At 44.2% G+C, this 26037-nt stretch overlaps 1 protein-coding gene across 1 annotated transcript in view; it reads left to right on the forward strand.

Moving 5' to 3' along the window:
* The window catches only part of CRYBG1 (crystallin beta-gamma domain containing 1), a 144681-nt gene that overhangs the window by 68231 nt on the left and 50413 nt on the right, over positions 1 to 26037 (forward strand). Inside the window, exon 3 of the mRNA XM_066610329.1 lies at positions 13311 to 14794. Within this exon, the coding sequence (XP_066466426.1) occupies positions 13311 to 14794 (1484 nt within the window). The remainder of the gene's footprint in view (positions 1 to 13310; positions 14795 to 26037) is intronic.

The following is a 26037-nucleotide window of genomic DNA, read 5'->3' on the forward strand; positions in this document are numbered from 1 at the left end:
TCTGGAGGGGGCGCGCATGGGAGGGGATAAGTGAATCTGTGGATATGGGATCTGTGGGTACAGGGAGCCCCCTATAAATATTTTTTCCCCTCTAAAGTTGTGATTGATGTAGTATCATATGTAACATGATCTGTCAAGGATGTCTTATCATTTAATATCTTTTAACAACTGGCTGTTATACATTATATTTTACAGATTGTATCAATAAAACTTTTCATAATGTGCATTAATTCTCCCTAATTGCCAGACACTATTACTTCTTTATATTTATTAAACCTATGTTTCATTATATGTTAGAACAGCCATTTTCAATCTTTTTCAGCTCAGGGCACACTGGCAAGGCACTAAAATTGTCAAGGCACGCTACCAGTTTTTTACTTACATTCAATTACAATTACAGTTAATTTTTAATTAATAGAATTTAAACATTACATGACAAAGGGCACAATCCTAACCAGGTCTACTCAGAAGTAAGTCCTATTTTGTTCAATGGAGCTTACTCTCATGAAAGTGTGGTTAAGATTGTAGCCAAAGACTCACAGGAAGTTTGGAGAGGAAAGTATATGTGATTCTGGAAAGGAGGAAAATGTTTTGAAGTAGGGTGATCAGATGTTATTGTTATGCCAGAAAGTGCTGGCAAAGAGAGGTCAGATTGAGCACATAGTGGAGAGGTGTGGGGTGAGGAGCAATGAAGAGACCTGATTGAAACAACTGCAGGATTCAGCTGGAATGGGGGGATGCGCCTGTGGGACTTACTTCTGAGTAGGATGCCTAGGATTGAGCTTTTTTCTTAAATACAGGAGCAGGCAATTGGTATTTCTCACCCCACCCCCTCCCACAGGCACATCCCCCCCAATCTTATAATTACAGTTAGCACCTCTTACTATCCCTCCCCTCACTTGTCCCCCCTTACTATCACTCCCCTCACTTGTCCCCACCTTCCAAAGTTCCAGAATCACTTGCCTCACATTCTCCACTGCCAATTGCCTGCTCCTGTATTTAAGAAAAAAGAAAAAAGAGTTCACCAAAAGCCCAATCCTAGGCATGTCTACTCAGAAGTAAGTTCCATTATGGTCAGTGGGGCTTACTCCCAGGTAAGTGTGGATAGGATTGCGGCCCAAAGCCCTTCCTATGAAAGGCAAAAGACAAGGCAGGAAGGGTCATTTTGGGGAGTTAAGGGCAAACTGTGGCAAGGGAAAGGGACTTTTGTGGACCCTTAGCCAGCCAATTCTTAGGCTGGTGGCCTCAGCCAACTTGCTCCCTTGTACCTGCTTGCCTCCGGCCCAGACCTCCTCCAGGCTTCCCTGGCTGCCCAATCAGCACACAGGGCAGACAACAAGGGACTAGATACCCAATCCCAAGTGTGTCTACTCAGAAGTAAGCACCATAATAGTCAAGTATGACATTTTAGTGTGGCCCTAAGTTAGGTGACTAGGGGCCAAATCCTATCCAATTTTCCAGTGCCAGTGCAATTTTCCATGCCAGTGGGGCATGTACTACATCCTGTGGTGGGGAAGCAGTTACAGAGTCCTCCTCAAGATATGGGAACATTTGTTCCCTTATCTCAGGGCTGCACTGCAGCTGCACTGGTGATGAAATGTTGGATAAGACTGGGCCCTGGGTCTGGTGATTGGGACAAAGTACACCTGTCAGCCATAGTAAAGTGTCTGGCACTAGGTATAAGCTGGTGAAGGAACCCAGTGATGATGTCCATTGTTAGCACTGTCCCCCCTTTCTTTTTTGCCACATAAGCATAGAATTTAACTTAGCATTCAGTAAAAACTTAGAACCCAGATGATTCTCAGTTTTAATTTTTCTAAAAATTTATGAAAAGCATTTATGTCCTTTAAGATTACACTTTTGAGCATATCTGGGCACTGCCTAGTGAAACCCTGGGAGAGGAGGATCTTCCTGCTTATGCTTAAGAATAGCAAGAGTAGAGTAACATAAAATAAGGATACACTTTACTGTGTTTCATTTACATGGTTTGCAGAATTTATTTTTTCCAAGCAAATAATGTGGACTTTGAGCATAGAGTACAAGTAGTTCCCTACTTGTGCAGGTTAGGTTCTGGAGGTCTGTATTTGTTGAAATGGTATTTATTTATGCAGCACAAACAAAATAGTGAACAACTTTCTGTACTGGTTGAAAAACAGTATAGATAATTTATTTCTATAAATAGTCTATGAAATATTCCAGCCTCTAGTGAATTTACACACTGTGGTAACCCTGCTTTTCTGTTGTGTAATGTACAACATGTGCCTTAGAACAGCTGAGATGGAGAAGCTTGCATTTAGTTGCACAAGCCAAACAATGATGTGAATGGAGTATATGGCAGTGTCTTAGCCAAGAGCAGGGGTCTCTAAACTTTTTGGCCAAAGGGCCACATCAAATATCTGGCACAATGTTGAAGGCTGGGAAAAAAAATTAAATATAAAATTTAAATAAATACATTAGAAATGGAACATGAATGAATGAATGAATGAATGGGCTCAAATATCCATAATTTCTCCAAGCACCAACACAGCCCAAGAAATAAAGCATACACTTCAAAGGGCAGGCCAAGAGGAATGCAATGACACCAGAATGGTCTCAATCCAAAGAACACAGGCCTCACCAAAATACCTGAGAAGGAAGTCCCTCCCTTCGATGACAAACTTTTTGAGCCCTATGGAAAGCAAAACTGAGCCATTTATTCACAAGCAGGCAAGTGGCTGTTGGCTCTGATCAATGGCCAAGTAAAGGGAAGTGTGGTCCCCATCCTATGAGCATGAAGCTCAAAAAATGCTCCAGGAGGCACGCCCCCCCACACCATGGTATGTTCCCCATGAATGAGCACCAGAATGGTCTCCATCCCATGAGCATGAAGCTCAAAAAATGCTCCAGAAGGCACGCCCCCCCACACCATGGTAAGCTTGTTGGTGTTCCCCCCCCTGCAGTTTAAAAGCAGGTTTTTTTTTCTCATAGCAACTCAATGCTGTGTTCAATTCTGTTGGTTTAAATTATCTTCTCAATTTTTAAATGTTTATTCTTTGTGTTTGACAGCACTATGTTCATTGTAGTTGTTCATTCAAATAGCAGGCAAATCTTAAGCAGCTCCTGTAAGTTTAATTAAAGATGTTTTATGCCTGTGGCTATGTCTAGTTGCAGTCCTGGTGGTTTTTCTGCCAGGGGCCACCCCGTCATTTGTCACCCTGAATCCGGAAGTAATTGTGGTAATGTCATCGTTACCACAATTACTTCCATGATGCCTCCTCCTTTCCCCCTTTGAAAAAAAAATACACATAAAGCCAAGAGCAACATCCTTAATATTGTGGCTGTGTGTATGGAAGAAAGGATATAGCCAGTGTGAATCCTGATGCAAAAGTAAGGCTTCTAGATAGTATCACATCGAACAGCAGCATTTTTAATGTCATAGCTGTGTGTTTTGAGGGAAGGATACAGCCCTGTAATTTGTGTTTTTTACAGTTACAACATTGTGTAAGCCAGTGCTTCCCAAACTCACCCGGTGGGCGACTCCCCTCTCCAGTGCTGGAACCCAGAAGTGAATGGCAATGATGCAGTGAGAATGTCACTCACTTCCACTCACTCCCAAGGACTGCCCCCACCTGCTGCCTCCTGTCTGGAGGTGTTCTGAGGAATTTTTTTAAAATTCTGTTTCTGATATAATTTCAGGTTTCTGAGAATGGGGAATTTCATTCCATCTCAATACAACTGTTTATCTCAGAGATTTCTATCCAAAATGCCTTTGGATACTTCAAGGGGTGTGTGTGTATAAACAACATTTAAAAGAGTGCAGCACAGTAAAACATGGATCCTGATTAAAATACATTCATTAAAAAAGCACCATGCCCCCTAGTGTCAGCATAAAAAGGCTTCTCTTAATTAAAAGGTCTTAAGAACATAAGAACTGCCCCACTGAATCAGGCCATAGGCCCATCTAGTCCAGCTTCCTGTATCTCACAGCAGCCCACCAAATGCCCCAGGGAGCACACCAGATAACAAGAGACCTCATCCTGGTGCCCTCCCTTGCATCTGGCATTCTGACATAGCCCATTTCTAAAATCAGGAGGTTGCACATACACATCATGGCTTGTAACCTGTAATGGATTTTTCCTCCAGAAACGTGTCCAATCCCATTTTAAAGGCACCCAGGCCAGACGCCATCACCACATCCTGTGGCAAGGAGTTCCACAGACCAACCACACGCTGAGTAAAGAAATATTTCCTTTTTGTTCTAACTCTCCCAACTCTCAATTTTAGTGGATGTCCCCTGGTTCTGGTGTTATGTGAGAGTGTAAAGAGCATCTCTCTATCCACTCTGTCCATCCCCTGCATAATTTTGTATGTCTCAATCATGCCCCCCCTCAGGCACCTCTTTTCTAGGCTGAAGAGGCCCAAACGCCGTAGCCTTTCCTCATAAGGAAGATGCCCCAGCCCAGTAATCATCCTAGTCGCTCTCTTTTGCACCTTTTCCATTTCCATTATGTCCTTTTTGAGATGTGGCGACCAGAACTGGACACAATACTCCAGGTGTGGCCTTACCATCGATTTGTACAATGGCATTATAATATTAGCTGTTTTGTTCTCAGTACCTTTTCCAATGATCCCAAGCATAGAATTGCCCTTCTTCACTGCTGCCGCACATTGGGTCTTAAGACTGCTGAAAGGACTCTAAAAAGGGAGCTGTTCTCAATTCCAGAGGGAAGGAATTCTACAGAAAGGGCACCACCACTGAGAAGGCTCTAATCTTATTGTATCCCTTTCACCTCTGCTGGTGGTGGCACAGTTAGAAGGCCCCCCCCCATGACCTGAGAGGATAGTTTGGATTGTATGGAAGAAGGCAGTCCCTCAAATACCCTGGACCCGAGCCATATAGGGCTTTAAAAGTCAAAACTAGCACTTTGAATACAACCCGGAAACAAACTGGCAGCCAGTGTAGTCACTGAAGCAGCTGCCCAACTGTCAAACCGACGAGCCTCAGAAACCACACAGGCAGCCATGTTGTGCACTAATTGTAGTTTCTGGACCATCTTCAGAGGCAGCCCCACGTAGAGCACGTTGCAATAATCTAATCTGGATGTCTGGATGTCACTAGGGCATGGGTCACCGTGGCCAGATCTGAGCGACCCAGGTATGGCTACAGCTGGTGAATCAGCTGAAACTGAGCAAAGGATCCCCTGGCCACAGCCGCCACCTGGGAATCCAGGAGCAGCTGCAGATCCAGGAGCACTCCAAAACTGCCTCACTGCTCTTTCAAAGGGAGTGCAACTCTGTTCAGAGCAGGACAATAGTCCAGTACCCAAGTGTTGGACTTCTAGACCAGGTGAACCTCTGTCTCAGCAGGATTTAATTTCAGATTGTTTGCCCATGTCCAGCTCCTGACAGCCTCCAGACAATGATCCAGGACTTTGACTACCTACTTGGATTCAGGAGGAAAGGAGAGAAGAGCTGGGTGTTATCAGCATATTGATGGCACCCTACCCTAAACCTCCGACCTCTCCCAGCAACTTCATGTAGATGTTGAACAGCATGGGGGACAGAATGGAACCTTGCAGCACCCCACACCTAAGAGGCCAGGATGCCAAACAAGCATCCCCCAGCACCACCTTCTGGAATCTTTCAGCCAAGAAGGAGCAGAACCATTGCAAAACAGTGCCTCCAATTCCCACTCAGCCAGCTGACCCAGAAGGACACATCATTGATGGTGTTGAAGGCCGCTGACAGGTCCAGCAGGACTAACAGGGACGCACTCCCTCTGTCCATTTCCCAGCGCAGGTCATCCACCAAGGTGACCAAGGCAATCTCTGTCCCAAACCCTGGCATGAAGCCAGACAGGAATGGATCTAGATAATACAGGACACTCAGGAGCTGGGATGCCATCACCTGCTTGATCACCTGAATGATGTAATATTTGACATTGGCCAGAAGTTGTTCAAATTAGTGGGAACCAGGGAGTGTTTCTTCAGGAGGGGGTGAACCACTGCCTGCTTCAAGGTTGGTGGCAACACCCTGTGTCTCAGAGAAGAATTCACCACCCTCCCTATCCACTCGGCCAGCCCTCCCCAGGTGCATCTAATTAGCCACACCGGACAAGGGTTGAGCGGGCAAGAAGACGACTCCACATTCGAGAGAATCCTGTCCACATCTTCAAGTTCTATAAGCTGAAACGAATCCCAAATGATAGAATAACAGATGTCCCAGGCACATCACTAGATCCTAATGTGGCTTCCAAGTCATGCCAGATCTGATTGACTTTGTCTGTTGATCAGACAGCAAACTTGCACAGTGCTTAGCAAACCTTTCACAGTGAGCCTCCGTGTGCTTCTCCCCATTGGGGGGGGGGCAGATGGAATAGGCCACAGACCACATGGAAGAGCTCAGCTGGACGATTCTCCGTGGACACAATGGTGGCAGAGAAGTATGACCTCTTAGCCGCTGCCTCCACCACAAAATAGGCTCTGAAATTAGCTCTAGCCTAAGTGTGGTCATACTCGGCACAAGTCTTCCTCAACCATCGCTCTAGATGTCTCCCCCTGCCCCAATATTAATACTGAACATTCTGATGCTTCTCTATGAAGGTGCCTTTTTTACAGACATATAAAAGCTGCTCATTTCCACATTGTGATATTTTCACAACATCCGGAATGTCTATGCTTTACAGTTGGCACTGAGCACTTTCAATAACAAATTTTTCCCTTTGGCATTTCTGTGGCACCAAAAGTGGGCTTTCTCAACCAGTCTTTTCAAGGGTGTGCCTTCCATCCCAACACACCATCCAGAACTAATCACAGCTATGTGGGGATAGAGAGCTTACTGCAGCTCTGTCAGAATCAGTGCAGCTTGGTTACTACAGCAAAGGAAGTTCATATCAGCTTTTTAGAATTGTTGACCATCTTCATTGACTAAGATCCTTCCTACTATATTTGAAGGGTCATGTGTTTCAGATTATAACAGACAACACAAAGCCATAAACAAACATGATGCCCAGCATCAAAAATGCCCAGCATTTGTTCCGCCTTGGCATGCACAATTTGGAACTGGTGTGTTGAACCCCACAGTTTTCCTACTGCTTGTGGTAGACCTTTTTGCCATGAGTCACAACACCAAGTATCAGAAATTTTGAAGCTGAGCCAGACATGATCCTCATTCTGTAGGGGATGCATGTCTAACTCAGTGAGAAAGGAGCCTTGTTGTATGCATTGCTCCTCCTTACTGCTAATTGCTAAGGTAATCCATAGAATATCTCACTGCCTGGGAAAGTAGAGAGCACATAACAGTATTATATGTTATAAATACCAGTTGCTGAAAATCACCCTCTTCTGTTGTTGCTTTCCAGCAACTGGCATTTAGAACACATAATACTGTTATATGCTCTCTACGTTCCCAAGCAGTGAGATGTTTCAGGGATAGTGCTATGGGGTTTCATTTCCTTTGGATTACAGACACTATATGCAGGCATGTAGTTTTTTTGCAATATTTGTTTTATTTTCAAATAGAGTACTGCAATAGCAAATAGGCATTCCAATAGAAAGCAGCAGATTGCAAGAGAACAATATGTAGCTTCCTCTCCAGACCATGCTCCGGGTCCCAGCTAACTTTAGCTATATACTCTCATTTATCTTCCTCGGATTATCTTTCTCAATTCAAATTCCAAGCTTCTTTTAACCAGTTGTCCTCTCTTCTAGAAAGACACCACCTCCTCCAAACTGAGAACATCTCTTGTCATCAGCTCTGACTAATGAAACATCAGCAGATCAGCTAATTTGAACTGTTAACCACTTCTCAGCATAACGAAAGAATGATCAAAAAGCAGTCCAGCCTCTAACCCTTGTGTGAGTTGGTAGGAAATAGATCCCACCACCTCCCCTCTCTACAGGTGTCTTGAACACCAAGGGATTTTAAAATCTCTTATTTTAATCATGTGTCAGGAACATCCCTTTCTATGGTAGCAGGGCAGGGGCAAAAAAATAAGGTCCAGCTATAGCTTTCCGCTTCAGTGAGCTGATTTTGTATAATTTGTGTTCAGCTATGTGTCTTTGTGAATCTCTCTTCCTTGTGTGTGTGTTTGTGTACATTTGCCATCTTCCAGACTGTGGAGAGGGAGGAGGGATGAATTTCCCCCTTTTGCTCTGTAGCCAACAGAACAGCAATGCCTTCCAGTACAAATTTTTTTTTTTAAACAGGTATTTATATACCGCCTTTCTTGGTCTTTTATTCAAGACTTTATTCAAGGCAGTTTACATAGGCAGGATTTATTTAAATCCCTTATTAAATAGGTTGTCTGGAGGTTGAACTGGAGGTTGTCCATGACTTTGTGTACCTTGGCTCAACGATCTCCGACACTCTTTCTCTCGATACCGAGCTAAACAAACGCATCGGTAAAGCAGCTACCACGTTTTCCAGACTCACAAAGAGAGTCTGGTCCAACAAGAAGCTGACGGAACATACCAAGATCCAGGTCTACAGAGCTTGCGTCCTGAGTACACTTCTGTACTGCAGCGAGTCATGGACTCTTCACTCACAACAGGAGAGGAAACTGAATGCTTTCCACATGCGCTGCCTCCGACGTATTCTCGGCATCACCTGGCAGGACAAAGTTTCAAACAACACAGTCCTGGAACGTGCTGGAATCCCTAGCATGTATGCACTACTGAAACAGAGACGCCTGCGTTGGCTCGGTCATGTCGTGAGAATGGATGATGGCCGGATCCCAAAGGATCTCCTCTATGGAGAACTCGTGCAAGGAAAGCGCCCTACAGGTAGACCACAGCTGCGGTACAAGGACATCTGCAAGAGGGATCTGAAGGCCTTAGGAGTGGACCTCAACAAGTGGGAAACCCTGGCCTCTGAGCAGTCCGCTTGGAGGCAGGCTGTGCAACATGGCCTTTCCCAGTTTGAAGAGACACTTGGCCAACAGTCTGAGGCTAAGAGGCAAAGAAGGAAGGCCCATAGCCAGGGAGACAGGCCAGGGACAGACTGCACTTGCTCCCAGTGTGGAAGGGATTGTCACTCCCGAATCGGCCTTTCCAGCCACACTAGACGCTGTTCCAGAACCACCTTTCAGAGCGCGATACCATAATCTTTCGAGACTGAAGGTTGCCAACTACTACTATTAAATAGGGATTTTTACAATTTGAAAGAAGGTTCTTTCTTTCAAGAACCACTACATTCAGGTGTTTCATTCCGATCTGGCTTCACATTCTGGCCTCCATCCTCCCACGCTCAGAGCAGATGGAATAGCTCAGCTTCAGCTTGTCAGCTGCTTCAAGGTCGCACGGTGCCGCTGGCCTCGAACTGACGACCTTGTGGATGTTATCTTCAGGCAGACGGAGGCTCTACCATCTAGACCAGACCTCCTGCCCAGACCTCTACCCTCTAGACCTCTACCCTCTAGACCAGACCTCTGCCCAATTGCATTATGCAATGCCTGTTTCACATCTGAATGAAATTTGATTCATGTTTAAATCTCAGACTCACATATATATAGAGACTATATTTGCTATAAACTATCAGTCTATATTAGAGTAGTGCACCTATCTTACCCCAGTGGGCAAAACAGTTCCAATCTCATTGGGTAGAGCTGCTCTGGAGAAGGGGGTGTTCTGAACCCGTGACCTCCTTGTTTGGGCTTCCAACACCAATGCTTGGAACAATAGCAGAGACCCAGCAGAACTCCAGAACTCTTGTTTTAGAGTATGTGAATCCAGCTGTGGTTTTTTCCTTTTCCCATTAAAAACAGAGAGCCAGTGCCATCAGTTCTAGCCTCAGCTGCAAGGGTAGTTACTGGAATTCAGGCAATTAGCAGGAGCAGCAGTGGAATTGTGCAAGGGACAGCAGCTCCCACCACACAAGTGCAGCTAGTGACAGTCAGGTCAACAGCAGTTGGGACACAATATGCTTAGTGATTCTGTTTTCAAGAAGAAGTAGTGATGGTGGAAAAGAGGCACTCCTCACTAACAAATCTGTTACTGCCTTAACTACTTGGTTGTCCCTCAAAATGCCACTATTTTTGCTGCTGTGGGAACTCAGCCCAGTAAAGTCACCCTGATACTCTGTGCCTGTTTTATGAGAGGTGACATTTGCTAGCAGTATTAGACTGGAAGTTTATATCTAAGTACTTTAATATGTTTGAGGAGCATGTTTTGTATATAAATTAAATTATAATTGCTATAAAAGTGTACTAGGTAGGGGACATAGGTGGTATTGTGTCAGAATGCCAGATGCAAAGGAGGGCACCAGAATGAGGTCTCTTGTTATCTGGAGTGTTCCCCGGGGCATTTGGTGGGCTGCTGTGAGATACAGGAAGCTGGACTAGATGGGCCTATGGCCTGATCCAGTGGGGCTGTTCTTATGTTCTTAAATGCAGCCACCGTCATTATCCATGCACCCCTCCCCCTAAATAATAAATAAAAACCAAATAAAACAGTTTTATATTTTTGGGCAGGGGTGTGTGTTTTACAAAAATGAGAAGTGCAGTAAGTGATGTTATGTGTTTTTATTTTTGTTGTCACCATTTTCTCCCACCTCTAATAAGTCATTTTCAGAGGCAATTGGAGCTTCATGCTGAATTGAATACCGTTATTTAGGCCATCTGCTTGGTAAATCCAATGGACTGACTCTCCTAATGTACATTCTATACTGAGTTTATGATCTGTAGTATTAAAATATACAGTCTACGATTTGTCAAAATTAAAAAAAAATTCTCATAAAACCATGTCAGGGATTCTGAACATATTTTGTTCCATTGAGAAATAGAAAAATTTGAAAAATTATAGAAAAATTTGCTTATAACAGATTGAGACCTGATATAGGTTATCAAAAACAATCACTCACTCCCCTACCCCATAGTCTCATTGATATCTCTATTACCAAGAGGCATGGAAGGCTAGATGCTCACCAGATACAGATCAGCTTTCTATTTTTCTCTTTTTAATTATCAGAGCATCTCATTCATACCAAACCGCCTTTGAAATATGTATGTTAAGACTTGTTTTATAACCTAGGCAACTTCAGACGTAGCTTCTTGGCAGTGATTGGTTATTTTAAAAAACAAAACAAAGCCCAACAAGAACTCCTGGCTTTTCACCATGGCATCAGAATTTGTCAGTTTTGCTCTCGGCAGCTTCTTGTCCTGAACAGATACGTAGAGGCTGTGCTGTGCCCAAGATTTTGGGGCTTTTGTTGTACTAAGAAATACCTTTCCTGGCAACTGCTTTGCTTGTTGGCACATCCTCTTGCTTTCCTCTGTGAAGTTCTGCATGGTGCCATGGCACCTTAAGCTTTCTGTTCTGCACTGCTGTTGGGAGCAAGGGGGAGGATGGACAAACAGGCCAAACAAAAAAGAAGGCAACTGTTCATCCCTCCAGTGAGCCCCATTATTGGGCCACTGTGGTAATGAACAGACACTTTCCACCTACTCAGATGGTTCGTGGTTCTTTCTCTCCCTTTCGAGGGGGTGAGTTGCACAGGTGCTTGTGGCCTATTTGCATTTAGGATGGGAGCATTCATGTGACATGCCCCATCATTTTTCTTTTGGAAATCTAATGTGGGAGAAAGTTTAGGCTGCCTCTCCCTCCCCCCCTCCGGTGTTGCTGTTCTGCACTGTAGTGGCTTCCTGCCACGCTGGGCTGACTCTTGAACCCTCAATACCAATGGCAGTTCCCCAGTGTGCCATCAGGGGGTGGGAGTGGGCACCTGGGGTGCAGTGCAGAGCTTTTTCTGAGTCCGATTCCAGAACACACCCACGATGCCTTTTGCGAGCCCCGTCGCACTCTGGTCAGTGGCTACATTCCCCAAAGGCTCTCTGATGGTGAAGCCCTCCAGCTTCTAGGCTCCAGTTGGAGCCCTGCCCTTCCTCCCATGCCACTTCAGAGGCCTTCGACGGTGTGGCGGTTTCCACCTGGAAAGAGGTGCCGGGGCTCAGGCGTGCCTGCCCGCAAGCCGGGAACCTTTGTGGCTTCATTCCCTGCGTTCAGCGGGGTGGCGGCTGAGGCGAAGGAAATGCGCTCCGAGTGTGCCCGGGGCCCTGCACACGTTCTTGCCAGCGAGCCCCGCCGAGGGCACCAGGCGACGTCAAGGTCTCTCCCCTTGGGCAGCCGCCGGCCTCTCCTTTGGGCGGCTGGAGCGGGGCGCTCCCCCCCCCCGCGCCCGTGCCAGGTAGAGCAGCGGCTGCAGCTGCTGGAGGCGGAGGCGGGCACGGCTGCGGCGGCCGGGCGTGGCAGGCTTTGGCATTCAGACACCTGGCGCCTGCGCGACAGCCGGCCTCGACTCTCCTCTCGCGGGCTGCCTGTCCGAAGCCAGGGGAAGGGGCTTCCCTGAGGCTGTCCCGGGGACGGGTCGCCAATTCTTGGCCGAGGGGAGCTCCCGGAGAACAGGTGAGCTGCCTGCTTTCGGGAACGGAAGGCGCGGGCGCAGGACCGAGAGGAGCCTCGCCTGGTCCTGGAGGGGGGTGATGGTGGGCGATGAACGCGCTCCCCGCGTCTTCTTGGACGCCTCCGGGAAGGCGCTCCAAGTTGGAAGGGGCGAGAAGGGCTTCGTCGGAGCCTGCTTCGGCTGAACCAGCGCTGGGCGCAGAGGCTGAGTTGCAGGGCTCTGGGTGCGCTTGGGCAGGCCAGGAGGAAGCTGCAGGCGCGCCGAGGAAATGGGCCACATGCCCTTCTTGCTGCTCCCGCACTTTTTTCTAACACTTCCGTCGCTTCTTTATCTAACATCACGTTGGACTGTTGCCAGATGTTGTCGAATTATGTTTGTGGTATACCCGTTCTGAGTAGGGCAGTGGAAGTCATGAGTTGAGTTTCTGAGAGGACCAGCAACTACATCTGCCTAGCAAGGATGATTCTGGCTGTTGGTTAACACCATTAGATAGGTGTCTGTGCAACAGTCCCCTGCTCATCCAGGGCAATTTTATTACTAATGGAGCCTTTGCACTGAGTTTAACAACACTGCCTAGAAAGTTTTGTCTTTCAGATGCCACTTTGTTTGGCACCTGAAAACAGGTGGATCATGCATACCTGCTTTAACAGCTTAGACAAACAATTTCTGTGCATTAGTTTGAGTAAGGGTATGAGGCTGTTTGTGAATGTTTGCATAAACAGGGTTTGAGTTACTCATGCAAGATGTATGAGATGCTTACTTGGAATGTAGAGTTACTCTTTCCAAAGAAAATTCTGCTGTTTTAATAAGCAATTCAGTTTCAGGTTTCAGTTCTTTTGGGCGTATAAATATTTGATAACAAAAATATATGTGTGAAGTAAGCCCTTATTGTTTTTTCTAACTGTCTTCCTTTACTTTTTGTTTTTGTTATGTAGTCCAGAACACACACTTCAGAGCCTTCTAAGGAAGAAAACAAAAAGAAACCAGTTTTGGGAAAGTTTGGAAATTTTTTTACTACTGGGAGAAGGAGAAGTCCCAAAAACACATGGGCTTCTTTCAGTCCACACGATAAAAGTCTAACATCAGGATCTCCTGAAAAGAATACAGCTCCTTTGGCATCAATAGATATTGAAGATTTAAAAGATCTATCTAAAAGTGAAGAGTCTCTTATTGATAAGATTTGTGATTATAATAGGTCAAGGATACAGACTACTGTTGAACAGACAGAAGAATTAATCTACAATAGGGATCTGACACCTTTGTATAATAACATTGTTTCTGAATGGAATACTAAAGGAGCTTCTTCTGACAGTGAATGGTCATCTGATTGGCGCAGCAGTAGTGAGACAATAAAAAATACATTGTGTGACAGCAACCTTACCCTGCAGACCCTGGAAGTGGAGAGTGATCTTGTCACTGATACAACTAAAACCACAACTCCAAATTTCTTAAAAAGTTTAACTAATATACCAAGTGAGGACCTGGAACATAGCATTCTAAACCACAAGCATCTAGTGAATGTCCACTCATTTGCAGAATCAGAATATGCGACACCAAAAGACCAGCTCTCCATTTTGGAATCAAAGCCAAGTGAGCGTGCCCACCCTTCTAGAGTGCTGACATTGGATATTTTCCTGCGTAGAACTGAACAACCAGATTTGGCTGAGCCAGTGACTGCTATATTAGACAACAACTGTGGTGGTGCAGACACAATGGATAAAAAATCTGTAGTGAGGAGGTCTGGAAAGAGGAGAAAATCTCAGTCATCCACTGATGTGCCAAATGGAAATAGAGACACGACTGAACATACAGCTAAAGAAGAACCTGTTTTTGATAATATATCTACAGATTTAGCTTCAGAAAAGACAAGCAGCTCTGAAAGAAAAGTTAGGGCTTCTCAACAGAATAATTCCCCCACAGGTAACCATGACGTAAGGGCTGGAAGTAACCACAGGGGGGTAACTAAGACAGAGTCAGAGAAAAGCAAACAACAGCCCACAACTTCATCTCCATATAGGAGAAAATCCTTGAAAAAGAATCAGTCTGACACAGGTCCTCTTTCGCCTACAGTCTTGAAAACTAATGGGAAAGATTCATCTACCAAAAGACAGACAGAAGGCACAACTGATGGTTCCCCAACATCAAAATGTACTTCAGTAGAAACAACGTCTTTTGGGGTGAACATCGTAGAGTCTTCTGAGGTTATCACTGGCAATTGCCCTCTGTCACTTTCTGAAGGGACAGGGTCTAATACATTGTTTCCTGCTAACAGCTCTGATGGCAGTATTCTGTTGCATGCTGACAAGCATAAAAATGGCCAGATGACAACAAATGAAAAGACAGCTCCTGATTTGGACAACGCAAAGCAGAGAAATATATGCTTTGATGTTTCCAGAAGTGTCACAACTAAAGTTAGCCTGTAAGTAGTTTCACATTTTAAATTAGAGTGCTTGTTGCAGGTAGTTGTTTATTAAATCCCTAAGTAAGCATAGGTTATAATTACTAGAGCTGCATCCTAATACTTGGATTTTATTTGTGTAAAAACAATGACTTGACTTTGATTACTACACAGAAATTCCAGTACTTGTTACCTTTGTGAATACTTTTTTATTGAAAGGCAATAGAAACGTACAATTCATGTAATTGAAGGCAATTAGAATACTTTTTTTATTTGCATCCATTATGAAACAAAGTTCATTTTGGTATTTCATTTCACAGAATGTTCGCCATACTGCTTTTTTTAAAATAAGAAATGTTTCTTTTGTTCAGGAAAAATTACAAGTTTTCTTTTTTTCTGCTAACGATTATAACAATATGTTTTCTATAATTGCATTCTTACCTACTGCACCTCAATAATATTTTATTTGTATGAGACTTTTTCCTCAGTACTCAGGGGAATAACTAGTTAACTGAGGGCCAAACTACAAAAACTTCCATGTAACTTTCCCCTGATGTTTTTATACATTTATATAATGAAAAACAGCCTCTGGCAGCTACAGTCAAGAGAAGAGAAAGACCAGCTAAAGAGGAGGTACTTAATCCTTTCCCTGCTTGCCATATTTCCTTTTATAACTAGCTCATCGAGCTCCTTTTCCTTATCCCTTGCATGGGAAGTGGGGAGCCGCTGCAAATAACTTTCAGAGGGAAAACAGCAGGGAAAGGGTTATGCCTTTCCTCGCCCTCCCCTGCTCCTGATAATGTGTTGGCATCCTTCAGTCTTGGAAGACTATGGTGTCACGCTCTGAATGGTGGTTCTGGAACAGAGTGTCCTCTCCAGTGCGTGAAGCCTGGGTAAAGCATGTATGGAGGATAGGCTGTTACCCTGCAGCAAATCTCCCCTCTCCACGCTGCTGAAATGGTCCAATGGAAAGGCAGAGGCCAATACGGTTGGTTCCAGCGGCGCCGCAGGAGTTGCCAGAACGTAACTGTGTTCAGCCATGAACTGCCTGAGGGACTCCGGCTCCGGATTTTGCCTCGAGGTTGACTCCTGAAGCCTTTTCCATAACTGGATGTAGCCACAAGGCAGTGGAGGTTTGGGATCAGAGTTTTCCTTCACTCAGATGAGCTGCCTTCCCAGGCTGACGAGTCCCATCTACCCGGTGGCTGTTTAGTCGCCTCTTACGACAAGTACAGCCAAACTGAGGGCCTATTCTTATCCCCAGCCCATTCTTATCCTGATTATAGACTCCAGTGAATGTTTAAACAACAAATGTTGGGAGAAAGTTATACAAAATTCAATGTAACATGTAGTTTGGACCTTATACTAAGTGACATTGTGGAACTGTCTAATCCAGTACTGTCAACCTTGACTGGCAGAAGTCTCAATTCAGCTACTAGAGGTTTTTTAATTAGAAAGGGGATTGAATAGCACAAGATTCTAGTAGTGATTTATAGTTCCTAAAGTGATGTATTTGATGTATTTTCAGGATCAGGGAGAAAAGTGTCTCAGTCTCAGATTATCTTGTGACCATAGGGTTTTTTAAATTCTTTCCTTTTCATCCAAGGGTTGACTTACTTGTTTAAGTCATTTGGAAGGATCTGTAAAGTGAAGCTATTCCCCTCCACACCACAGTCCCACTATGAATCCTCCTCCCAAGGTTCCTGTTTCATAAAGACAAGCTTAACATAACTTGATATTTGACCCTTAGGTTGTGTATTTTGAGTTCATCCCTACTCTCTTCTTGTGACAAACATATTCTAGAACAGCCATTTTCAACCACTGTGCCATGGCACACTGGTGTGCTGCAAATGGTCTGCAGGTGTGCCATGAGAATTTGGGGGAGGGCCATTTGTTAATAAGACCAGTGGGGATGTGAGCTCCCTATCAGCAGCCCGGTGTGCCTTTACAATTGTCAAAAAACTGATGGCGTGCCTTTAGTACCTTATCAGTGTGCTGAGAGTAGAAAAAGGTTGAATATCACTGTTCTAGAATGTGGTTTTATCTTCTTATTTGTGGCATTGATCTGAGTCAAAGGATTCGTTTAAAAAAACACTGTGAAACATTTCTTGTAGCATTTTCATAGCCATGAGTTAAAAAACATGAAGATTCATAAACCTGGAATGTATTGTTCCCATCAGATTGATCCTGAAATGGCCCCCCAAAAATGGTGTGGGGTGGACACTTGAACAACAGTTCACTTTGTGGTCAAGTTTTACGCGTATATTGTACAAGAAATTAAGTTTTCATTGGCTGAACTCCTAATTCATTTAGTGGATTTTTGCTGATGTAATCTCTGGGTCTGATTCACAGTTTTTTTGTATGTCACATAAAAGTTGCATTTTTATCTTTTATCTGACATGTAGTCAAATGAGATTCTTGACATGGGAATAAATTACATATAAATGACTAATCTGGTGACTGTATCATCTTGAGAACATAATGTTATTCCCATCCATACTTACAAACGTTTGTCACAGCCTAGTGTCTATGGGCTCTCACAGCCACTTTTCCTTTCATTATAAGGTGATTTCTGTTAGCTCACAGATTAGAGTAACATGAAATATTTTTTATTTTGCTAGGCAATTGAATTGTTAAGCTTAAGTAAAAAGTTGAACAGGTTTTCCAGTCTTTTTCCCCAGTCCTAAGCTAATAACTGTTTCTCTACCATCACATGTAAAGTTTGTGTAGAATTGGTTCATGTGATTCACAACCGCTAGAAATCATCAGACCTGATTCCTGAAGCTTGTAAAACACTTCTTGAATTCACCAGACTAACATAATCTAATGATTTAATCTGTGGGGTAATAGTAGAGAAATTACTTCGTTGTGGTAGAGAAAATGCCTGTGAGAACCTAACTTAAGACCTAGCCCAGCAAACATTGTAAACATGGGTGGGGATTATATTACGTTCTCAAGAAGGAAGACACATTCACAAGGTTAGTCATGCATGTGTAACTTACCTATCAAGAATATGACCACATTACATAGAAAAATAAAAATTTGTATCACATTTTTGTGTATTATACAAGGACATGAAAGCCATTTTAATTGCTGTGGCTTTACATTGTGTGTTTTTGTGTGTTTAATTTCTTCTATGCTCTGCCTCTTGCTAGGTAATAAGTTGGTTGACTTAAATCTCATGTATTTTGAAGTGCTGACTGGTCCTATGCACATTTACGTAAAAGTCAAGCCTAATACATTCAGTGTGGCTTACAACTGAATCAATATGTTTAGGTCTGCAACCTAAATTTAAGATATGCTGCAATTGTAGATTGGGTTGACTTGGGTTGGGTAGCCCAATCCAATGCTTCCTAGTGCCCAGGACTGCAGCAGCGCCAAAATGGCAACGACTGCACCCAGCAGGGCTGGGAAGCAGCACCAGGTCTCCTGGTGTAAGCAGCTTAAGTTCCCTTACCCCATGTAAGACTTATGCAGCCCCGTTGAGTCTCCTTGGATCTGCGCCTGCTGTTGAATGGTCACAGAATCAAGGAGACTCATGTTGGGTCTCCTAGGCCAGAGGAGGGTTAGCCTGTTGCCGTCTCCGCCCCCTCCCACCCTGCTCCCATCCCTGTTCTGCCTTCCCCTGCCCCGCAACGCCTCCGCTCTTACTGTACCACCGTCTGGCGCTTGCCCAGAGCTCCAGGCAGATTTTGGCCAGCCTCTGCCTGGCGCTGGTTCAGTGCAGGGTGTCACAAGTGTGCCTTATGGCACATTTGCAACACTGAGTGCCAGTGCAGGCCTGAAAGGACTGAACTCTAAGTTCTATTATGATCTACAGTACTTGCTTCTGCATAAGCATTATTAGCAGTAGGTTGTAAGAATACAGCCCCCATTGGAAGCAGTTCCCACTGAAATCAATGGAGCATTGTTCCATGTAAATATTTTTAGAAGTTAAAGTATTGATACTTCGTTATGTATGATAGTCCAATTACTAAAGCACTAATCTCTGCACTCAATTTACATAGATTTTCAGGTCCTGACATTTTTATGTGTATTGTTTTCAGTAGAGACTGTGAATTAGATCTGTAGGCATGGCATGATGTGTTGTATCATGGGAACTGTTCAAGAGACTTTGTTCCTAGTTCTACTTTAATATGGAACTTTAACTTCAGTGTTTGTGAAGGACATAGGTTGGAAAGAAAAAATGTTGTTTATTCAGTAGAACCCAATGTTGCTATCCCGTTATAAATCCCAGTAAGAGAAGTAGATAGACTGGAATCCTCGAACCAGAGCAGCAATTCCCAGTCTTTTTCATCTCATGGCACACTGATAAAGCGCTAAAATTGTCAAGGCACACCATCGTTTTTTGGACAGTTGACAAAGCACACCATATCGCTGGCAGGGGTGGGGGCTCACATCCCCCAATGGCTCTACTAATAAACAATCCTCCTATAGCACACCTGTGGACCATTCATTGCACACCAGTGTGCCACAGTGTGCTGGTTGAAAACTGCTGAAAAATTAAAATATTTGCTCAAGATGTTTTAACGATGGACCTCCACATTTTTCCAAACTAATTTTCCATGCAAAGGGATCTTCTTTACTTACAGTTTGTATACCTTTCCTTTTTTTGACACAGTTTGCTTAGTAAAACACAGTGACTCGCCAGCACTCCAATCTTTTAAGGCAGGGATGTCAAACTCTTTTCATATAGTGGGCCAAATAGCTTTCACGGCGCTTGCTGAGGGCCAGAAGTGATGTAATTAAGCAGATGATGGTGAGAAATAAGCACTTATAAAAGATCATTAGCTGCAAATGACAGAAGAGAAACTGATAATCTTTATAATATTTTCAAGCACAATTATCACATGAGCCACCCTTTTAGCAGCACCACTTCTGTTGTAGTATCACCAAAGCTCAGCAGCTGAGAGGTAGTCTGCAAAGTGATACCTCAGCAGAAGCTACTGAAAGGGTGGCCCACATGATAATTATGCTCTCCCAGCATCTTGGCAGCATCTCCCTTTCTCACCCCCTTGGTCTGCTTCTTCCCCTGTTGTATTCCTTGCCTTCTGAGGCCTTCCCATAGCCTCAGCAGAAGCGGTGCTGCTGAAAGGGTGGCACTGGGAGAGCCCAATTATCATGGGTGGTGATGGGTAAAGAGCTTCCAAGGGCTACATCTGGCCCATGGGCCTTATGTTTGACGCCCCTGCTTTAAGGTATCTACAGAACTCTATATTAATATTGTGGCCTTGTGAGACTGCAGTGGCACAGGTGGAATGTTCTATGCTAAGCATATATTGGCAGGTATAATTTAGATGTAGAACTGAGTCTTTAGTTAACAACTTATATAGGAAGATAAAAGAAGGAATACATTGTGTTTTTTGTTCCTAAAAACACCAGTAAATTACTGTTTCCATTTGAGCTCCAGAAGGATCTTTCCAGACTGGCAGAATGGGCAGCAAAATGGCAGATGCGCAACAATGTCAGTAAAAGTCATGCACATTGGGGCAAAAAAATCAAAACTTCACATATAGGCTGATGGGTTCTGAGCTGTCTGTGACAGATCAGGAGAGAGATCTTGAGCTGGTGGTGGACAGGTTGATGAAAGTGAGTCCCTTTAGGGCAGGGGTGCTCACCCTTTTTTGGCTCGAGAGCTACTTTGAAACCCAGCAAGGCCTGGAGATCTACCAGAGTTTTTTTTACAATGTTCGCGCCATCATAACATATAACATTTATATGTACAATGTATGTTGGTGTACCTTGAGCCCCACTGAGTATAACAGGACTTACTCCTGAGTAGACATGCCTAGGATTAGGCTGTGAGGCTGCAATCCTAGCCACACTTACCTGGGAGTAAGCCCCATTGAGTACAATGGGCCTTACTCCCGGCGTTTCCTCCCAGAGGCACCTGAAGGGGGGGGGGTTGGCACTCCGCGATCTACTCATTTTGCCTCGCGATCTACCGGTAGATCGCGATCCACCTATTGAGCACCCCTGCTTTAGGGGGTCCCTTTAGTGGGTCCCTTTAGGGAGAAGGGCGGGATAGAAATAAAATTTATTATTTATTATTATTAAAGTGTCGACCCAATGTGCAGCGGAAGTAAAGAAGGCCAATTCTATGCTTGGGATCATTAGAAAAAGTATTGAGAACAAAACGGCTAATATTATAATGCCGTTGTACAAATCGATGGTAAGGCTACACCTGGAGTATTGTGTCCAGTTCTGGTTGCCGCATCTCAAAAAAGACATAGTGGAAATGGAAAAGGTGCAAAAGAGAGTGACTAAGATGATTACTGGGCTGGGGCATCTTCCTTATGAGGAAAGGCTACGGCGTTTGGGCCTCTTCAGCCTAGAAAAGAGGCGCCTGAGGGGGGACATGATTTAGACATACAAACTTATGCAGGGGATGGACAGAGTGGATAGAGAGATGCTCTTTATACTCTCACATAACACCAGAACCAGGGGACATCCACTAAAATTGAGTATTGGGAGAGTTAGAACAAACAAAAGAAAATATTTCTTTACTCAGCGTGTGGTTGGTCTGTGGAACTCCTTGCCACAGGATGTGGTGATGGCGTCTGGCCTGGGCACCTTTAAAATGGAATTGGACAAGTTTCTGGAGGAAAAATCCATTACAGGTTACAAGCCATGATGTGTATGTGCAACCTCCTGATTTTAGAAATGGGCTATGTCAGAATGCCAGATGCAAGGGAGTGCACCAGGATGAGGTTATCTGGTGTGCTCCCTGGGGCATTTGGTGGGCCGCTGTGAGATGGGCAGCTTCCTGTAGGAAGTTGGACTAGATGGGCCTATGGCCTGATCCGGTGGGGCTGTTCTTATGTTCTTATGTTGCAGTTTCCTTCAAATAAGCACACAAAGTTGCAGTTTAAATCTACTTCAGACCAAGCAATGAATTTGTATGTAAAACCTTAGGCAGTATAGGTATTCTGATGTAAGTGGGAACATTTGCCTGTGTTCTCATATTTTGTTGTTCAGACTTGCATTACTTTGTGTCCACTTGCATTGCTTCTCATTTGTTAAAATAATCTGCGCAGGAGCAAGATGGAGGTGGACTGAAAAAGGGATTGTCATGTGTGATGTGTTCATTTGTCTCACTTTCATCTCTAGTAAACAGGTTTGACAACTTTTCTATAGTTTCAAAAACCTTCTAAGCCTGTTTGATCATACACAATATCAGGATGAAGGAATAGGTGTGTATTGTACACTGTTGAAACTGATTCAAACTATTTTCAACTTCCTAAAAACACCTGATTATCTGTCTCCAGCCTTTAACGGCTAAATGAGCATATTGTTTTGATCGTGCTAGTCTCGTATGATTGGATTCAAATTTGTTGTAGCTGAAATGTTGAGGATGAGTTCTCAGTTTAAATTCACATCTAACTCTGTTCTGCTTAGGCTGAGAACTTTCACTGTCCCCCTCCTGTGTACAGTGTTTCTCAGACTGTGGGTCAGGACCCACTAGGTAGGTCGCGAGCCCATTTCAGGTGGGTCCCCATTCATTTCAATATTTTATTTTTAATATATTAGACTTGATGCTACCCTGGTATGTGACTGCATTTGGGGAAATGTTACATACCTGACCTTTAACAAGCTACTATGTATATTTTTTTAACAATGATAGTAAATGGGACTTACTCTTGGGTAAGTGTGGGTAGGATTACAGCCTAGGATTGTTAAAAATTTTCCCTTTTGAGGATGTCACTTCCAGTCATGACATCACTTCTGGTGGGTCCTGACTGGTTCTCATTCTAAAAAGTGGATCTCAGTGCTAAATGTGTGAAACCACTGCTGTACAGTATTTCTGTTTCTCAACACATACCACATGGAGATCATTCTAGAGACTTATCATGATAGAAGAGAGATGAATGAGGGTTCAAATTAAAGCACCCAGCAAATAGAGTTGCTGAAAAATTCTACTGTTCTTCCCACAACGATATAAAAGAAGACGAAAAGACTGCAGTAAACAAGTGGCTGTAGTCCTTGGGGCCTGGAAGCCACTGACTGAGGGCGCAATCCTAACCCCTTATGTCAGTGCTTTCCAGCACTGGCATAGTGTTGCCAAAGGGACTTGTGCTACATCTTGCAGTTGGGTGTCACTCACGGAGGCCTCTTCAAAGTAAGGGACTGTTTGTTCCCTTACCTCAGAGCTGCATTAGGATTAGGGTTAGGATTGTGCCCTGAGCTATATGGTGTCACAGAAATGTGGCAGTCAAGAAAAAAATTAGGTCTCACTATACTAGTGGTCTTCACCCAGGGATTGGCAGTGTGTCCATACAAAGATGTAAGTGTCCCTGGCAAATATTTTGAATTCCACTGTTCTGCAAGTGTAGGGAGGCAGCACACACTATACTTTATGCCTGCTAGAGCAGGCGCCACCCCATCTAAATCCCTGTTGCCTCTTCTTTGTTTTGCCTCCCCACTGGATAACATACTGTCTTTCTCTTCTTCTCTACTGTCTACTGAGAGCAAGCAAGTAAGCACTCCCTTGGTATTTGCAGTTAGCGGCAAGGCATTATGACCTTTGAATACTATCTGTTCTGTGCCTGTGTGTACAGAATGCATATAGCACAGCTAGGTGGCGGCAGCATCACCATAGGAAATTATGGCACTAACCTGGAAGTGATGTCATGGCCAGACGTGACATCATCAGTGTAGACCTCAAACCTAAGCCGTGATCAGGCAAAGTTTCCATTACACAGTGTGCTTTTGCTGTTATTTTGCATAACTCAGAATTCGAACATTCCAGCTTGGAAATCAAAGCAGAATACAGACTTGGATCCTTTTCCAACCGCACAACCTTCCACCTGTTCAGGGCAAAGCAGCATACTTCTCTCCTACCAGGAGCACGCCCTACCCAGTAGCTCTGTACCCTGTATTTTCAGCTGTGTATTTTCAGTGGTGCCTGACCTAGGTGCTATGTGACCCAACTGAAATTAGCTCGTGACCCGCCTAATGGGTCTTAACCCACAGTTTGAGAAATACTGAATTAGCCAATTTCTGCCTAGTGTCTTCTAGGTAGTACACACAAATATGGACTACCTGTGGGTCTAGAAATTAAGCCTGTTCCTGACGTCTGCATCCAGTTTGAGAGACAGCAGACTTGGGTGGACCAAAATGAGCTGAGCTAGCCATGGTCGACTTAGAGCACAATCCTATTCAACTTCCCAACACTGACACAGCCATGTCAATGGGGTGAGTGCTACATACTGCAGTGGGAGGGGAGCAGTCATGGGAGCCTCCTCAGTATAAAGAAACTTTTGTTCCCTTACCTTGGGGCTGCATTGGCATTGGAAATTTGGATAGGATTGGTCCCTTAGCCTCTCATGAGAGAGGAAGCAAAACACACAGAACCTTTTGAATGGAATAGGATGTTCTTGGGTCCTCAGGAGCAAAGGCTCACATACTGTGGTGCTCTAAGCTCTCAAACCCCCACAGACACCTGCCATTCCAAGTCCTGAGCATTGAACCTCTCTTAACGGTGCGTTGGGGAGGCTGGGAAAGGCATCATCCCTTGATCAGAGCTAAGATGAGTTAATCGCTCTTTGGGCCCAGTTGCAGTTTCTTGTTCCTTGGTTCCTTGGTTGGCTAAATTGAGAGAACCAAACATTGGTCAGTTATCTTCAGTCAAGTGCCTTTTTCACTATTTCACAAATTGGTGTACTCTCTCCCCCATTCTACTTCTCTTTCCTTCATTTTTTCCTCTCTTTCAATGGGGTCAAGAAAGCCCTTTATCAGTTGTTAATGCTGATAATATACATTAAAAAATTATATAGTAATGCAAAAGATTGCCCTTTAGTCCACATTCTTGAGCCTTTCTTTTCATTAATGGAACCTACTCCCAGGCAGGTGTGCATTGGATGTAGCCTTAGTCTTTAGTCCTATATACTCTTATAGAGGAGTAAATTATATTGAACACAATGGGACTTAATTTTAAGTAAATTTGCTTAGGATGATACTGTTAGAATTTTTATTTTTCATCTTTTATTTGCCCAATAGGATTATTTCCTTCTTTGTTATGATCCACAACGCACACACCTACCCATCTTTTCAAGCTAGAACAGTGTTTCTCAACCAATGGTACAGGTACCACCAGTGGTACTTGAGGTGGTGTCTGGTGTACTCGGAGGGAACCTGGACATCTGCTGCCCAGCAGCAAGACCAGGATTGTGATGCAACAAACAGCAGTAGGAAGCTTGGCTTGGCGGGCAAAGCCCCAAAGTATGCTTTTCCATGCTCAAAAAAACTCTCCTGTCAAATCCAAGCGTCTTATGGTGTTTGTCATGTTGCGTATGGCCTCCCAACCCAGAAGGTGGTACTTTGAATAGGTGGACCATGTGACAAACAGTGGAAGACAAACCTTGAGAGACACTGAGCTAGCAATATTAATAAAAGACTGCTGAGTCAGACCTTGATTTCTTCAGTAGCCATTAAGAAGCTATCCCTGTTCAAAAGATGTTTTTCTTCTTTTATTATTTGTAATTTATTGCTTTAAATCTGTGATAGATTTGGTGCTAGGCCTTGAAATAATCTGTTTCCTGTGGTGTGGATTTGGCCAGGAATAAGCTAAATCATGAAAACAGGTCAGATTCTATGTTGATGCTAAAGCAGGTTATTGTCAGACAAAATACCAATATTTAGCATTACAAACAGAAAGTGAAAGACAAATACGTGTCTTCTGGAAGAGTTAAATCATAAGTCTGGGGCTTCTTGAGCATGTGTGAACCTCCCACTTCAGATCATTGGTCCAAGTAGACTAGTATTCTCTATACCATTGGTTCCCAAAAAAGCAGAGCGATCGCAAATAGGAGGCAGGGCGCAATCGCTCCATTTCCATATTCTAAAGCTTGGGGTGTCCTGCAGAGAGTCGCACAGGGCTCCCCACAGTCCCGGGCGGTTGCTGCAGGGACTGATAAGTACATGCCAGCCCCTGCACCCCTTCTTAGTGACACAGTCCTGGGGATCGCATTGCTGCCTTCCGCCACCTCTGCTGCCTTCCTTACTCCCCTGCAAGGACTTACAGCGGTTCTCAAGCTCCCTGGAGTTTGAGAACTGCTGCTGTATACTGACTGGCTATCTAGAATTTTGGATAGTGATCTTTTCTAGCCCTGTTGGAGGAGCAGGGGATTCAACCTAGGGCAGTGGTACTCAAACTTTTCCAGCCAGTGGCTCCCTTGACCCCTGTGGCTGTTGGCCATGTCTCCCCATCATGTTCCTGAGGGCTGGAAGTGACATCATTAAACAGGAAGTGGCCAGAAATATTA

This window comes from Tiliqua scincoides, chromosome 1 (genome assembly GCF_035046505.1).
Source record: "Tiliqua scincoides isolate rTilSci1 chromosome 1, rTilSci1.hap2, whole genome shotgun sequence".
In the NCBI taxonomy this organism is placed as follows: Eukaryota; Metazoa; Chordata; class Lepidosauria; order Squamata; family Scincidae; genus Tiliqua; species Tiliqua scincoides.